The 15972-nt window shown below is 34.6% G+C and overlaps 1 protein-coding gene across 6 annotated transcripts in view; it reads left to right on the forward strand.

Moving 5' to 3' along the window:
- Window positions 1–15972, forward strand: part of LOC145299803 (cytochrome P450 3A24-like) — a 139581-nt gene that overhangs the window by 71681 nt on the left and 51928 nt on the right. For 4 of the 6 annotated variants that reach the window (XM_080144435.1, XM_080144436.1, XM_080144433.1 and 1 more), the window contains 3 exons: window positions 5156–5208; window positions 7560–7656; window positions 10956–11072. In XM_080144435.1, coding sequence (XP_080000561.1) covers window positions 5156–5208; window positions 7560–7656; window positions 10956–11072 — 267 coding nt within the window. The remainder of the gene's footprint in view (window positions 1–5155; window positions 5209–7559; window positions 7657–10955; window positions 11073–15972) is intronic. The other 2 variants (XM_080144437.1, XM_080144438.1) reach the window with 2 other exon arrangements.

The following is a 15972-nucleotide window of genomic DNA, read 5'->3' on the forward strand; positions in this document are numbered from 1 at the left end:
ATACTGCATATCAAACAGCACTGCAACAAACGAGCCTAAAGGAATATAACTGGGTAGACCGATTTCGGTATGAAAACGAGTATCACTGGGACTATCCGAACCTCGAACTCAAACCAAGTGAAGTCCTAAGATGCGACCACCCGGACAACAACAACAAAAACCTAATGAATATACTAAACGGACATCCTTGCATAATAATCTACGAGAGGGGATGCCAGAAAATATAGGGCATACAACACCTCCATATCGTGAGCTTCCACGATAGACACCCGTCCGAACTCTACGCGTTGAAGGAATTGAAAAAAGGCCGAATGGAAGCAGGGGACCACGAAGCCATCGCGACCTATATGAAGGCCGAGAGAGCCAAAACGCCGTACGGTTACGTTGGGTATCTATCTCAAGCAAACAACAACAGTTAATATCAATTAACAATATCACGACAGAGGCGCAGAAGATGTGGTTTGATATAATTGACGATAAACAACACACGATAACAAGACGACCACACACTAACGGCCTCAAAAATATAGACACCCGAGCAAACAAATATAAGTTTATCTTTAAACACTGCACAGGACGTGATATTTCAGACATAGTGCATTTCTGCGACGGCGCGGGAGTCCAATACCAGAGAGAATTCCAGTACATAATCGAAAATACGCAGTCGATTAACAAATTAATCCAAGAGGTTTCCACGGAAGTCAATATAAAAGAGATAAATATCCCAATCTGGAAACAGATAAAAAAACAAAAACGATTACTTCCGAAACCTTGAGGGTAACTACTACTGGCCACTCAAGGAAAGTCTTGGGATATATGAAGCGTGGTGTGAACACCACAGACTCAACCAAAGTAAGAAAAAAGTAAGACACTCTATCAAAACCCCCAATACTAATGATACTACAATACTATCTCATTGGTTACTGTACACGCAATAACCCTTATCCCTAAGTTGCCTTCGGGTCTTGATAAGTGGTGACCCCATGTAAAAAAAACAACAAAACATAGGAAAAATCTGTTTGACGTCTGCCATAAAATGCTGCCTATTCCATCTCCAGGGCAAATGCTGGAAAAACATACATTATCAGCTCCATACGTCAAGGGATAGTAAATTATGCACACGTTCACATTCGCAAACTGTGTAGACCGAGCACTAATCTATATAGACGAAATGCAGTTCTACTCGCACAACGTGGACCAAGCCAAAGTAATACTGGAAGGCGGGACGACCCATGTAAACGTAAAGAACAATCCGGAACGATTAATGCGACGTACACCGTGTTTAAGCACATCAAACAGAGACCCCTGGTTAACAATACCAGGAGAAGAACTCAACTTAAAAGCGAGAATGCATTATCACAAAGTAGAAAATCCAATGCCCAAATTAAAGTACTGGGGAACAAAAAACTAAGTCCACGAATGTGGATCATCTTATGGAAGAATTATATACAACAATGGCAATCCAAGACGTACGACATAGAACACATAGAACAAAAATGCCCAATACCATCGCCAAAAAACAATGCATCAGTCGAAGAAGAATTTGACTCACCAGTAAAGAAGATTCACAAGATATCACCAACACCATTACAAATACCAACAGAAATAATAACGATCCCAGATACTCAAGAAGACGAACCAGACGAGGAAAACAGCGGATTGGTAACAACAGGACCATATCTGGGACACAACTTTATTAGAATAGCAAAATTTTTAAATAATCAGAAAGAAGTAAAACATAATCAAATATTATAAAATATATAAGTCGATTAAAACAAAATTACGAAGTGTAATGCAACCCAAGAAAAAAGTGAACACTATTCGAATGTTATAAATTAAATAAGTCGAGTAAAAAAAATCACAAAATGCAAAAAAAACAAAACCCGAAGCACTTTTCGTCAGACAGACTTTTCGTCTGTAAGAAGGAACAGAATTTTTTTGTGTGTAGAATTGTTGTAATAATAAGCGAAAGGGACAAACACGAAAGAAAAAAAACTTAGATGGAATGTGTCCCGCCAAATAGTTCCAACTGTAACCGAGGGTTTCTCTGCTTACACAAAGTAGGAGGGGGGGCTAAAACTGATAGCAAGCGCATCGAGGACAGACAGGTGGAACTTAGTGCGTCCTCTGTGTAAGACAGAAAAACAATCCGAAGAGAATGTAGAAGCACAGTCTTTTTCATCTACTAAGTGTTGTCCAATAGCCTATTCTACTAATTGGGAACTCCTGGAAATAGGCTGATTATCTCGGATGTAACGCGGCATATGCTGGGCGATTCTAACCTGAAGACGCTGGGTCGTCTTGCCTATATAGACGGCACCACACCGACATTGAAATTTATAAACAATATTGCTTGACTGCGAGATAGGCAAAACGTCCTTACGAAAAGACGGAAATGTGCGCTTTGTAAAAAAAGCAATTCGGAGGGATAAAGCACCAAAATTAGTGAGGAAATCTTATCTCCAATATGTTGGCCTTCAGATCCAATCCAAGGCAACTTGAGGTATACTGGGAATCTAGATGAACCATGTTTAGGTTGCTCAGAAAAGGGTTATGTTTTCTTGTTTACAATTTTGTTGACCAATGTCACGTTCGTTTATAGAAAACCTACATTTACTGGTCTGTACCTGGGTTGGGATTATTTCGCACCAACAACTAGGAAGCTCAACATTATTAGAAATTCAACCCACCGGGCACTTGCCATTTGCTCTCCTTGTATCGATTCGGAAATCGATAATATTAAAGGAATTTTCAACAAGAAAATAGAATCCTTTTCTGATCAACACAAACATGGTTCATCTAGATTTCCAGTGCTCGACTCAACACTTTCAAAGAAGTCATGAGTACAGCCCTAGACCATGATCATGATCACAGTTTTCTGGGATCAAGATCGAGTAATGGTGAGAGAAATCCTAGAAACTGGTACCAGAATGGGATGATGCTTCACTTTTTGAGAAAATTAAAAGGCGGGATAAGATCAGCAAAGGTATCTTCCTCTAGCAAAGCAATGCTCCTGTCTGCAACGCGCATGTTAGTAGATCAGAAAATTACTCCATCCTCCTTTGCCTCCTAACTTTGCACCGTCTGATTTTCACATCTTCCCAGCCATGAAGTATTTTGAAAGGAAAGAGTTCGCAGGTGATGCAGCCTTGATTTCCGAAGTCACGTTGTTGAAATAAACGATGGGAGAAATGCATAACTTTAGATTATTCCTATGTGGAGAAAGACTAATAACTGTGCCAGTTCCGTTGCTCTACTGCTACGCGAAGTGGTCAGGGGTATTACTTATGGAACGACACGTTTAGAAATAACCGCATTCGTTCAAAAATATTGCAAACAATATAAACAAATAAATGACATGTGTGTTTGTTTGTCTATCTGCGTTTGCTGTACCTATACGATGTTGCTGGTAACTCGTTTGGCTTTCAATATTCGTTCATTTTTTGTTTTTTTCGTTGTTATTTTTTAACCAAATTATCATTCTTTTATAAATTGGATTTTGAAATTTTAATTTTAATTTTGTTTCGTAATTTTTGTAGATGAAGATTGATGCTAAATATTATTTCGATTATTCAGACAATTTCTTTTAATCACGTTTTCCCCCCAAAAATAGCGTTATGGGCTACTATTTGGGACCATGTTTAGGGAAGATATGCAAGATGTTGGTTTACGTTACATTTAAACTTCTACATGTCAGTACACTCATCGAAGCATATAACATGAAGGGAATTCCAAAGTTTAGCTGTCCGAGAGAAGAAACTGTTAGAGTAGAAGGTTTTCCTGCATTTATAGATATCTACTTGAAGTGGTGTTATTTTGTTGCTAAGCGGGTTAGTCAGGAGTACTACAAGAGGGGGGCAAGTTCAATGAGTTCATCAGAGCACATCCCATTAAAATATTTGTGAAACAGGTAAAGAAATACAACATTGCGGCGATGTGACAGGGGTTGGAGCTTAGTTAACATCCCGAGACCTATTAGATTGGAGACTCTTCTTTGGGCCCTATCTAAGAGGGAAAGACTAGCGATAGATACAGCAGTCCCGATGTCGCAATAATACTCCATGCATGGTGGCTTTGTAGAGATACAGGATATTCTCAGGTGAGTAGCCTTCTAGCACAACAGACGGATTCCCTCTTTATTTGCAGCAGGATTCGCAATGTCTTCAGTTCATATTTTCTGTGAATGTTAAGCCGAGGAATTTGAGGAAAGAACTCTCAAGTATAATTTGTCATGACTATCGGTGGTTGGGAAAACTTCTTGTAATTGTTAATGTCCTTAAGGTACTCGCGGCGTAACAGTTATAAGTGTTAAAAAATAATCAGTTTTAAGGGGCAACAATTTAAGAGTTGAATGATCAGTCTTCAGAGCAAGCGATACTAAGAATACAATTGAAAATTACGTAAGATTTCTACTCAGTCGCGTCTGACGAAGCTATCCTACTAAATTAAACAGAAGATTCCGTTCGAAAACCTGTACAATCTGGTAAAAAGATTCTCAAGTTCGACAAGAAGGTCAGAGGTAGTCCGAATAATTCAAATAATCACAATTGCATTTAATTATTCCGATATTAAACTATTAATTTAAACTATATCAAATTTAGTAAAGATAATGTTTTAATCTCTATTTATGAGATGATTACATGCAAATATCTTCAAAACTTTCAATGTTATAATTGAATGAGGATTTGCTAAGCATATTAAAGCCAGTTTAAATAACTCTATATTCGTCAGTTGAAATGCTTCCAAATTACTTTCAAATTTCGAAAATGTCTCGAAGTTTTTTTCAACTATTATCGAAACGTAGCTGCATTGTTCACAACGAAAACGAACTGTATTGTAGTGTATATATAATTTCGTAAATTAATTTTAAACTTACCATTGCGTTATTGTATTTTAAAAAATAGATATTCAATTAAAAATAAATTTGAATGCATTTTGAGGGGATATAAATGTTGTTTTTTTTTGTGTGCTATTTATTCTAAGAATAATAGTAACAAGACAAATATAAAAAGGACACCTAATCGAATATTGATCACTTTAAAAAGTCGTGTTTTGTTGTACGGTTATAATATCAAAGAAGACATCTTTAAACTCAGCTGTTTTTACGCATTTATCAACGCAAATATATTTTCTTTCTCGCATTGTTTCCTTTCAGGGTGGGCATATTGCATTCGCAAAAATGCAAAAACAACATGGCGACTACTTCGGGTAAGCATTTTAAATAGTATTTTATAAACTTTATTAAACGAATATTATTAAAGAAAACAGAAAGCTTCTGTTTGTATTATACTTTTTTATTTTTTGTCTATTTTTTATTATCTTTTATGTTGGAGTCGAAATTGTTGATATAGGTCTCATACGTGTTTCACCGATTCGGACCGGGATTTTCAGCGACGGTAAGTGGAACACTGGTGAGAGAGACGGACAGTGGAAAGCTTTAGTAGTAGCAGATAGGTGTCAGCGGTTGCTAGATTCGGTGTTGGGCATATATATATATATATAAATGCAAAATCTGATCCCGCATTTTGCTAATTCCTACCCTCTGATGAGAAGGAAAGTATTTCTTCGAAACTCCGCGGATTAAGGATTATCCACTTTTCAAGTGTTTCCTTTTCAGATTAAATATGTTTTTAACTCTTTTTCAAAGTGTTTTTTTAACATGTTTTATTAACTGTTTGCTCTTATATATATATATATATATATATATATATATATATATATATATATATATATATATATATATATATATATATATATATATACACTAGCTTCTTCTATTCCGGCGTTGATTTTAGTGCCAATGTTTATTGCAAATATTGACATCGTAGATTCGAGAAAAAGCAGTACGGTAGATATAGGACTTTTTAATAATCTTCTGATGGTGACTTTAGGCAAAGAGACGTAATGAATAGAAGGTGAATGTGTTTGTTGCCTTCTTTGTGGGAATACATATTTGGAAAAAGCATTTTGTTAGGAATAAATGTAGTTAACCCGTAGTTTAGTGAAACACGCTTTAAGAAGTTCTCTAAGTGGTAAGACTGGAAGTTTGGTTTGGAAGTGTGTATTTTAGTTTTTATTTAGTTTTATGGTTTAGTGTGGACTTCGCTGCTATGTGTGATTGTGGACAAACAATTATATAATATCTTGCATTTAATTTAAAAATCTAGTTGAATGACATCAGCTTGGTTAATACAAAATCCTATTCGTTTGTATTTCTGCTCGTTAAAAAGTGTAGATTCGTTACAAAACCAAACGGTTACTGTATTTTTATGTCTTATAAGTCGAAATATTTCTTGGGTAAGGCGTCTATCATTAAAAAAAAATGATCAGATTCCTGAAAACGTGATATAAATATAACAGTCTGAATAAATCATGGGCTTTAACGCCTTGTGCAACTGTCATTTTTTATGGAAATCGCGTCAAACATGGCTTGCTTCACGAGGGAAAGGTAAAAATGTTATTACATGTGGCAGTCTGACTGCGACAAACTTTAAGTCAACTGGATAATAAACGGAAACCGAACGATGTCGTATATACGTCTCAACACAGTCTCGAACAATTCCGTCCACACACTCCGGGACGGTCCCAAACAATTTGTCCATGTGACCCGACACGATGTGACACGATCCTGAACATCTCCACCAATTCGAATCCAAACATCTCCATCAAAACGACATGATACGATCCCGAATGATTCGGTCGAAACGACTCAACATGACACGTTACAAAAGCAGACTCAGCAGTCACTCCCTGAATGACTGGTATATATATATATATATATATATATATATATATATATATATATATATATATATATATATATATATATATATATATAAACTTATTTTTGCCGTAGGTAGGCACGACTAAGACATCGGCATACAATTCTTGAGCGCTTCCGCGCATGCTCGTCACGGTAAGGGACTAAAAATACTATTTCAAGGTAAAAAAAAAAACTAGCCAACGATGAATATTATATGGATATATTACCACCCATTTAACAGCAATCCTTTCCCCTTTGTCAGAAAAATCTCACATAAAATACGAGGACAAAAATGACACAACAAGCGATAGGGAGAATTATGAAGCTGTCGAAAGGAAACCTAAAAAATACACTAAGGTGGGGGGTAACTTTGCCCGAACGTAAAATACGCTTAAATAAGATATTTTAATTCGTCCAGATTTCGTTTATAGTGGCGTGATTTCAAAAGGAAAAAAAAAGTATTTCGCTGCCATCAGCTAGAAGCGAAACCGGAAGCAAAACTGTAGCATTCAAAGCTGGTGACGTTACCACTGCACCAACGAATTTCTGAACGCAATCTGTCCATCAGTAAAACTAGTAATAAAAAGGAGGAATTTCTTTTTTTAGGTAACATCATATGACCGTTATAGGAGATCAATCACTTGATCAACACGCTTCCTAGCATCGAAGCCAATTATTTCACCTGACGGAGGCAATTGTTTCCATCGGTAGCATATTAAAGACGCAACTGTTGAAATGATTCAAAATATAACGAAAATAATACATTGTGTACTAGTTTGTAATTTTTCTTTCTAAGTTGTTTTATAGGATCTTTCCCAACTTTGGTGATCTGTGATCCGGAAATCATTGGCGAGATAATGGTGAAACGATTCTCAAATTTTACAAATAGACCCGTAAGTGACTCAATTTTATTTACTGCTTTATTAAAATATTTATTTAGTCGATGTAGAAATTCACAGCATTTCTAGAATGCTGATTTCCCGCCTAAAACTCAAGGTATGAATTGCAAGAAATATGATTTTCAATAACACTGGTTATTATTTTGAACTAAATCAATTCGTACAAGCTTGAAGATGGAGACAACAGCGTTACTCTAACGTATAATTTACTTACCCAACTATTTTGTTTCTTCTCTTCTATGCAGCTCTTTTGGTAATTCTGCAGATTAAAGCCCGTTTTTCCGCGAGTCTCGCTCGGCAACGCCGGAAACCGCCGGATTATACCGAGCGAAAGTCAATAAAAATAGAAGTTTTAAAAATATATAAATCGTAATAATTGCATAAATTTTACTGTTTTATTTACCTTTATGGTAACTATGTTCGTTTGTTTTTCTTTTTTTTTTTAAATAAAAGTTTTTATCTTTGAATTAGTGAACAAATACATTTTTATTTTGTTTGTGCGCGACCTGCACCAGCGTAATATAAACACCCCTAACCTCCCAAGGCTTTCGAGGTTGGGGTATTTATTCCGAAAGCCGTTCTTAACATGGGGAGGTTGGGAGTGTTTATACTACGTTGGGACTGCCCTTTCTTTTCTGTTCCTTTTAAACTCTTTCCTTTCCTTTTTATTTTTCTTCCAACATTTGCCATCTGCTCGCGTCTCTTTTTGCCCACTCGGTATAATCCAGCGGTTTCCGTCGTGCGCCGGGCGTTGCCGGGTGAGACTCATGGAAAACGGGCGTTAAACTGCAGAAGTGCCGCTCTTTTTCAAAAAGTAAATGGTGTATTCTGCTTCTCTACTCTAGCGTTAATTCCACTTCCCTTTGTAAAACATCCACAGCGAGAACTCGTCTTGTCTCTTATCACAACTCTGAAACGGTAACGCCAGACAGATTTTTTCTTTCAAGAACTTCCCATTTGTGGAACACGTTATTTCAAGATTGCTTCCTTGTCGGATACAAAATGATTAATTACAAACCCATCATCAATAATCACTCATCGTCCTAATATAATATATATAATATAAAAAAAGGATGAAAAGTAAAACATTAGACAAAACTTTAAAACTTAATGAATAAATCCATTTGAACCAGCGTGGTACATACTTTTGGATCGTCTCGATTTTGTGGTTGATATTTGTTTCCTCAGTTTTTTTTTTGGGGGGGGAGGTTCTAAACACTTACAGGAGGAATCAGGTGAAGGTTTCCAATGTTCGTCAATGAAAGTGGCGCAATGGAATCGGTTAAATTTCTACATGGTGCATCTAAGTCGCCAGTCCACTGCCACCTTGCTCATCGTAGAAATACCAAAAGTGATTAAACCAACTTTTGCTAACGACTGCAAAGACTATCGCAGACAAACCAATTTTTTCAGTCCAAAAGAAGACTATCCACATAAATTCTTATTATTATTATTCGCTTCCTTTATTTCGTCCTTCGGTTCTTCTTAGGTACGTGCAAAATGAATGACTGATAGTAAATTGCATAAACATTTTGACCCTTCCCTTAATTTAAAAGTTTACCAAAATTTAGTTTAAACGGAATTTTCAGTATTTATTGATTAACAATCACAGAATATATTTTTTTATATAATTTTATTGAAAATATATTATTTTTGTAAACAAAAACACCTTTGCTAAAGTTAAAGTTTTAAGTATTAAAAAAGAATGAGTGTGTGAATTTGTTGTTTTTTTTTAATAAAAATAAAGCATTATAGATGTTAACAATAAAGACTCCTTAATATTTCAGGAAAATTACGATAAAAACCCCTCTAATGACTGTTACTAAACTGTCACTTTTGGAGGAGGGCAAATTAAGCTATTTTTGGAAAAAAAAAACTAAGTGTTGTTTTTATTTAATTCAGTATCTTAAGACTTTACTTTACTAATTATATTTGAAATAGTCACAGAAAACTAATATTTAGTTTTCAAGGGATTTTTACAATGAATTTATTTCATTTCCAAATTTAGCAAAACTACAGTTATCGACGCCGCCATGAAAATATTTTTCATTATACTTTTTTTTACGGGTAAAAATATTTTTTGTTAGAGATTAACTTTAGACTTTAATCTTTCAAACACGATCAAAAAGTAATCGGAAACCTACAAAAAATTATGATAAGCCGGCTTTCAAAACCATATACCCCTATCAGTTTCCGCCATTAAATTGCACGTACATTATTCTCACATTCAATAAGCGATGTTTCCGAGAATAGAGGAAATATTACTGTTTTCTGCGTTGGAATTTATCCATCTACCACATATCGTTGGCTACGTTTTGAAAATGAAGCGATATTTTTAGTGTGTACATCAAGTGGCTTTATGCCTTGTCTGAAACGATTTCCATCCAAAAACACATTCTGATTGTATACAAAACTTTCTGCGGCACACAAAGATAATTCTGTATCATTAAAAGTATTTTTAAAAAACTTTTCATTATAATAAAAACCTAAAAAAATAATAAACATTCTGGCAAAAGTTGACAAATAATCGAAGGTCGAGAGGTAGACATGCATGGAGTTGCTCACACATACTTAACATGTTCTTTATCAAAAAGCATGAATTTAGCAAATAACAGATTTTTTTTTAACTATAAACAAATAGAAACAAAACCTGAAATAATATGCAAATCACAAGCTTGACAAATAATGAATAAAACAAACGTCATGTTTCGGAATGTTTTAGACGAGGATTAATGATTTGCATTATTAAATAATTCAGATTGATTTTTTTATCTTGAGAGTTATTTTCACAACGTTTCGGTCGATGTAACCTCCCAGGATCTTGTCGAATTTAAGAATCTTTCTGTCGAATTCGGGAATTTTTCTGTCGAACTCGGGAATCTTTCTGTCGAACTCGGAAATTTCCACAGAATTTAGAACGGACTCCTTTATTTTATCAATGCGGATGGCACGTTCTCGCTTCGGCAGCCATGGCCGGGTATGAGTCTTAAGCAATTGCAATTGTACCCATTAGAATTGTCCTCACTAAGACTTGAACCTTCAACTTCCAGAAGAGTGTCACTTAGAAGTGGATTTACCAAGTACTTTATCCGTTACGCCAAGATTCCCGAGTTTTACAAGATACACCTAAAGAAGGTTGGAAGTTACATCGGCCAAAACGTTATGAAAATAACAGGCAAGATGAGAATCGAATCATCCAAATGTTAGAAATTGGGATAGAATAACTAAAAGTTTTGATATGCGGTAAAATGTAACTAACCTTGAATGATGTCACGTTTCGTCTTCTCTTGTAGGTATTTGGCACCATTGATGATATCACAGCTTCCATGATGGCGATAGCAAAAGACGATCACTGGAAATTTATACGCTCGTCCGTTTCTCCATCTTACAGCACGAAAAGATTACGAGATGTAAGTATCATTCCTGTTGTGCAAACACACGATTCTTGGTTGTCTTTTTAACATAAACCGTGTTTGCATTATTTAGATTATTCGGACTATTGTCCTCATCTTGTGTGTGATCTTCACGTGTCGGTCGATGTAATCTCCGACCTAGAACTAAATTATTCTAGTAATTAATAAAGTTAAAAAGCGTAATTACTCAAGTTATCTCCCCTAGTGTTTTTCTTGAATTATTTATACTGGCCATTCAAACATTTTGAAAGGGCCATTTTTTTTCGACGGTTCTACTAAATTTTTAATAACTTATGCTCTCTCTATATATAAGTGTCTGTGTATATATGTGTGTGATCCCTATAAAAAGAAAAAGTATAAAATGTACTTACAACTAAGAATGTATTTATATGTATATTTCTGTAAAAGACAATAGTAGTCCATATTCTGTGTCACTTAAGCGACATATGATGTTAGAACTTCACTTAAAACTTTACATTTATCTTGTTTGATGTAAATTTCATCAGACATATGCGATTCCCCGGGGAAAACAATGGAAGGGGTTTCGAATTTTATGAACCTTCTAAGGTGCCATATCAGTATGCGTTATCTTTTAAAGGAGTTAAGAGACATACACTTCCTTAAACTTCTAATACGTACATTCGATTTTTATGAAATTTAACCCATGTGCATAATACGACAAGTTAGATACGAGGTGTCTTCAGCATGTTTTCGTACGGTCACTTCTATTGATTTCACACACATAAAACTCCTGTCCCGTTCGAACTAATCTCCTCCAGCTGAAGTGCTTGTTGTACTCTTCCAACAACTTCTCGAAGGTCCCATGAAAGTCTTCTTGTATGAGCGTGTCAATGACCGTCGTCACAGCCTCTTTCATCTCCTCAATTGTCTCATAACGACAGCCTCTAAAGTTTTCCCATAGCTAAGGGAATAACCAAAAGTCACAGGGAGCAAGGTTTAGACAATATGGAGGGTGAGGAACTGTATTGATACTCACCTTGGTCAAATATTTGGACCTTCTCTGAATACCCTTGAAACAAACTTCGCGCAAATATTCCGCATTTTCAGTTCCTCACGAATAATTGCGTGTACAGTTCCCACATTGACACCACACTGTACACATATTGTTTCTATAGACACACGACGGTTCTTATCCATCAACTCTAGTGTTCTGACTTTTTTCTCCTCAATTATCTCATAACGACACCCTCTAAGGTTTTTCTTGAGCTTAGAGAATGACTCAAAGTCACAGGAAGCAAAGTCTACCATAGGGATGGTGAGGAACTGTTTTGATTCCCATGACAACGTTTTCTTTCTGATCGTCTCTGAGTACCCTTTGGAAAACTTAGCGCAAATTTTCCGCATCTTCATTTCCTTGGGAATAATTGTGTGTACAGTTTCCACGGTGACAATCAGGCTTTAGTAGAGTGTATTCCAATTCTTGTTGTAGCTGTTCATTTGAACCTGAAATCATAACAACTGGTCAGTCATCTCATAAGAAGTTTAGCAATAACATACAGAAGTTTCAAAAGTCTATGACAATTTTAAATGACTGCACAAAAAAAAAGCCAGGAAACTTATTCGTAGTTTTCCTACATTTCATTTTCTTCCAACTATATCGGGGGTAAAATGGGGGAGAGTTAAAGATGTTAAAAGATGTAATATGGTGTTATGAGCATAATTAAAATAAAGATAGTGTTCTTATTAAACCTACGCAGGTCAGGGTTTCTACTAGTGTTTAAGAATAGTTTGTCACTAAAATATGGTTTTATGTAAAAACAAAAATTGTTTAAAAGTAGTGGTGAAACGCATTTCATCGTTTTTGAGAATGTTTAATAATTCAAAAGTCAAATAAAATTCTTTGTCTTCTCATATAAACGGTGTCTATTTCCCTTAATCACAAAAGTATCTGGGTACATTGTCATTTTTATTCATTTGTATAGTTCCAATCTCTCTAAAAAGGAATAGCATAAACAAACAAGATAAGAACAAACGAAAAGTATATGGTAAAAACAACCGTTGCATTTGAGGGTTGAGCTGACATTAAACATAAATAAATGCACAAAAATCACTGATTAACCTATTTGTTTTTCTGTTGCTGTGTTTTGTTTTTGCATACTCATTGGCGTTTTTTATCGGTTATGAACATATTAACATAAATTATCACTTGAAAAATGACAAGTCACGTATATAAATATTTTATTCTGGTTAACTTAATAAGATAATCGGGTGTAAATTAATATGGAATTAAATTTCCGAATCACTTCATAATTTGCATCTTTTGGATTATTACAACTACTATTCTATTCTTACTTGTTATTCTTACAAAGTTCCGATTGATGTAACCTTTTGCCTTCTTCCAAAATTCAGATATATTTCTCTGTGTAACGTTAACCAAATATCTCATAAAACGAATGTAATTTTGACTCACGTTTCAATATCGATTCTTCTTTGGTCTGATGAGGATTCCACTGAAACGTGTATGCACATATGTAACCAATAATGTTTATATAATAAGCAGACTATATATATATATATATATATATATATATATATATATATATATATAAGTTGCTTTTACTCGCTCTGTCATTAAAAGTCAGAAAGCTTACTTTCTCTATTTAAAAATTATTGAAGCGAAGTTCTTACTCAGTTATTGGTATGCGAGCGACTACACGAAGGTTAACTAATTTGCATATTCCTTTGAAAAATTAGTGTTAATTAATTATATATTCATTTATGGTTTCTTATTAGATTACTAGTTTCATTTGACTATTACGTTGAATTCTATTTATGCATAGTTTCCACGTTCTGCATAATTGAGTAGAATTTAAGATGAAAACATTCTAACACACGGAAATATTTTTATATAATATATATATATATATATATATATATATATATAGTTATATGTATACACACGCGCACGCGCGTGCGCAGCGTTTGACAAAAAATGGCGAAGAAGCCGGCAGTTGTGTAAGCGTCGAGTATTATCCCATCTTGAAGCAGTTGCTAGCCTAGTTGCACTGAAGAGATGAAACTATTGATCTCTGACCCTGCATCGGACGGATACCATAATAGTTATTTCCCTGCACTTTATCATAACAATAGTCCATGCAAAACTTCAGCTAGATCGGTCTAGTACTTTCGGAAAAAACTGCAACTTTAATACTAATCCTATTAATCCCTATTAATTCCTAACTGTATATCGGACAATAACATAATACTTAGTTCGCTGCACCTTATAATAAGAAAGTTCCATACAAAATTTCAGCTATATTAGTCGAGTAGTTTTCAACAAAACGTGGAACAAATACGAATCCTTATCAATACATATTAATCCCAAACTGTGAATAAGACAATATCATAATACTTAGTACGCTAACCCTTCTTTTAGCAAAAGTCCATGAAAATTTCAGCCAGATCGGCTCAGTAGTTTTGGAAAGCCATAATACGGATGTATTTAACTAAGAGAGAGAAGGGAGATTTGTGGCCTTTATGCTACACTATTGCATTTTTCACTCTGTTCCAATAACTATTCTATAAATGCTCACATTTGAACTCCGGATATTTGATCTCTAATTTTCTAACATTTCAATGTGAATTAATGTTGCCAATTTTACATTAGTTTCTGTTTCTTGTCCAATTCTTCATCTCTTTCACTGATTAATAAAATGGAAAATATTTCGTCAAATAAACGTGTACATCATTTTTAGCTTTATCAATAATCTTGTCATTAAAATTTTTTTTTTAAATTATCGTAGATTTTTATCTTTCATTCTTATTTCGCAAACATATTTCGATAATGATGTTGATTTTTCGTATGTTTTATTTATTAAATGTTATTTACGTTTAAATTAAATGCCTGTAGATCCTATATACCTCAGCTTGTATTTAGGGTTTTATACTTTTACCTCTGGTTTTTATTTTATATTTTTATCATAATAAATTCCGTTAATTTATTTTACATTCTACAATTACAGTCACTTCCTAGTATTAACTTGATTATCTATTATATAAAATTATCTTGTCGAATAATTGGGGTTTTTTCATCGATATTAATCTGATAAACCAATATTTTTTTCTGATTTTGTCTTACTATCCTTGTTACATGTATAGACGTACATAAAATCTTTGTACAATTTAAACATTTTATACGATTGTGCGCCTCCTTTTAAGAAGTATTCATTTCATTAGCAAAATGTTTGAAATACAAAATCTTATTGTTAATAAAAACTTCAATTGATTATAACAAAAAAATCTGATAATAAGGATTACAGTCCGCAAATAATTAAATAAAATAATTAATACATCTTAAAAGTAATTCCAAATTAATTACATTAATATACCATTCGGTACGGACTCGACTATGGAAGAACAAATAAAAATATGGATTTATAATACTAAATAATTCAACCTCGACTGTCCTTCGGGGTCCGTGACACAGTGGATGGAGGTGAGGAATATCTACGGTTCCAGGTGAGCATTGTCTAAAGATAGCGGTTTCACTACCATTCAAAGCCGGCCAGAGGATTAGTTGACAAAACGGTAGTGAAACGACAACAATTATGGAAGGCAGTAATTGCTGTGGATGCAGTTGGGAGACTCGACATTCCTATCTCGTCGCATTTAACCACCTGACGAAGGCCAGAGGAACAATTGGCCGAAATGTCGTGAGCAACAACAAGAAGATAAGGATAACAGTCCGCAAATAATTAATAAAATAAATAAATAAAATCTGGTTAAGATATTTCTTCAACTTATCGTTATTTCCATGCCAGGTGCTTGTCTGAACTCCAATCTCTGGTCCCCCCCCTCGCCAATCCTTCACGAAAAACACTCGTCTAGCTGAATCCACTGTAAAAAAATTCTCCCACTCTTTATCTGTGACTAAATC

This window comes from Euprymna scolopes, chromosome 2, assembly GCF_053919585.1.
Source record: "Euprymna scolopes isolate OS-2025 chromosome 2, ASM5391958v1, whole genome shotgun sequence".
Classification (NCBI taxonomy): Eukaryota; Metazoa; Mollusca; class Cephalopoda; order Sepiida; family Sepiolidae; genus Euprymna; species Euprymna scolopes.